Below are 968 nucleotides of genomic sequence, written 5' to 3'. Positions count from 1 at the left end.
GCTGGGGGTACCAGGGGTGGTGGAAGTACCAGGTGTGCTGGGGGCACAGGGGTGGTGGAAGTACCAGGGGTGCTGGAGGTACTGGGGGTGCAGAGGTCCTGGTCAGGCTGCAGCACTGACCTGGCACCTGCAGTGCCTGTCACCAGGTGCCCCAGCACATCAGCAGTTGGCTCTCATCCCCCATGCCATCCCATGTGCCCTTCACCTGTTTTCAGAAAGAGATGAGGGTGTATGGTCCTCTCTCTGCTCCCATCTTGTTTTGCCTTCTCTACCAGCCCCGTAGCCCTTTGGTCATTGCCACCACATTTGAGGGGCAACCCATGAAAATCCCATTCCCACAAGTTTTGTAAAGCCAGGCAGAGAGGGCTGTGTGTCCCAGGTGGAAGAGCAGCTCTGCCCTGGCAGACATCAGAGAACTGGTGGGATCTGCTCTGCCCAGGGCCACGGCCACCTGCTTTGTGTGCTCTACTACAGACAGAGCTGGAGCTTGGTGTGTGTGATTGTCCCTTCAGGGAGGACCTTTGGGTGCGAGAGGGGAAGATCCTGAACCCAGAGAAACTCTTCTTCGATGAGAAGGGCTCTGCTGACATCCAGCTGGACTGCAAGGACAGCATCATCGCCCCAGGCTTCATCGACGTCCAGATCAATGGTACAGTGAAGCCACGTGTGCTCACAGAGGGATGGGGGGGTCCCAGGTTTGCACATCCCTGACCCCCAAAACCCACTGAGGACATCCTGCCCATGGCCAAGGGCATTTCAGCTGCTCCAGGGAGGTGTGAGTCACTGAACTGATGACAAAGAATGATTTTGCTCCTGTCATGTAACTGATCCCCTCTGGCTGGGTGGGGGTTTCAGCCCAGCTTTCCTCTGAGCCTCACTGTAATCAACATATTATCCTGCTCCTGTGCTGGTGGGATGCTCACCCTACCTTTTCCAGGCTGTGGGAGGACAGAGCAGGACTTCTCAAG

At 56.7% G+C, this 968-nt stretch overlaps 1 protein-coding gene across 1 annotated transcript in view; it reads left to right on the top strand.

Annotated features, from left to right (window-relative positions):
* Positions 1-512: 512 nt before the first annotated feature.
* AMDHD2 (amidohydrolase domain containing 2) overlaps positions 513-968 on the top strand; it is a gene marked incomplete at its 5' end in the record, with an annotated part of 6,306 nt that continues 5,850 nt past the window's right edge. The window contains one exon of the mRNA XM_009075453.1: positions 513-649. Coding sequence (XP_009073701.1) covers positions 513-649 — 137 coding nt within the window. The remainder of the gene's footprint in view (positions 650-968) is intronic.

This window comes from Acanthisitta chloris, unplaced genomic scaffold (assembly GCF_000695815.1).
Source record: "Acanthisitta chloris isolate BGI_N310 unplaced genomic scaffold, ASM69581v1 scaffold30175, whole genome shotgun sequence".
NCBI lineage: Eukaryota > Metazoa > Chordata > Aves > Passeriformes > Acanthisittidae > Acanthisitta > Acanthisitta chloris.
The sequence above is the reverse complement of the archived record's forward strand: the minus strand, read 5'-3'. Positions and strand labels throughout refer to the sequence as shown.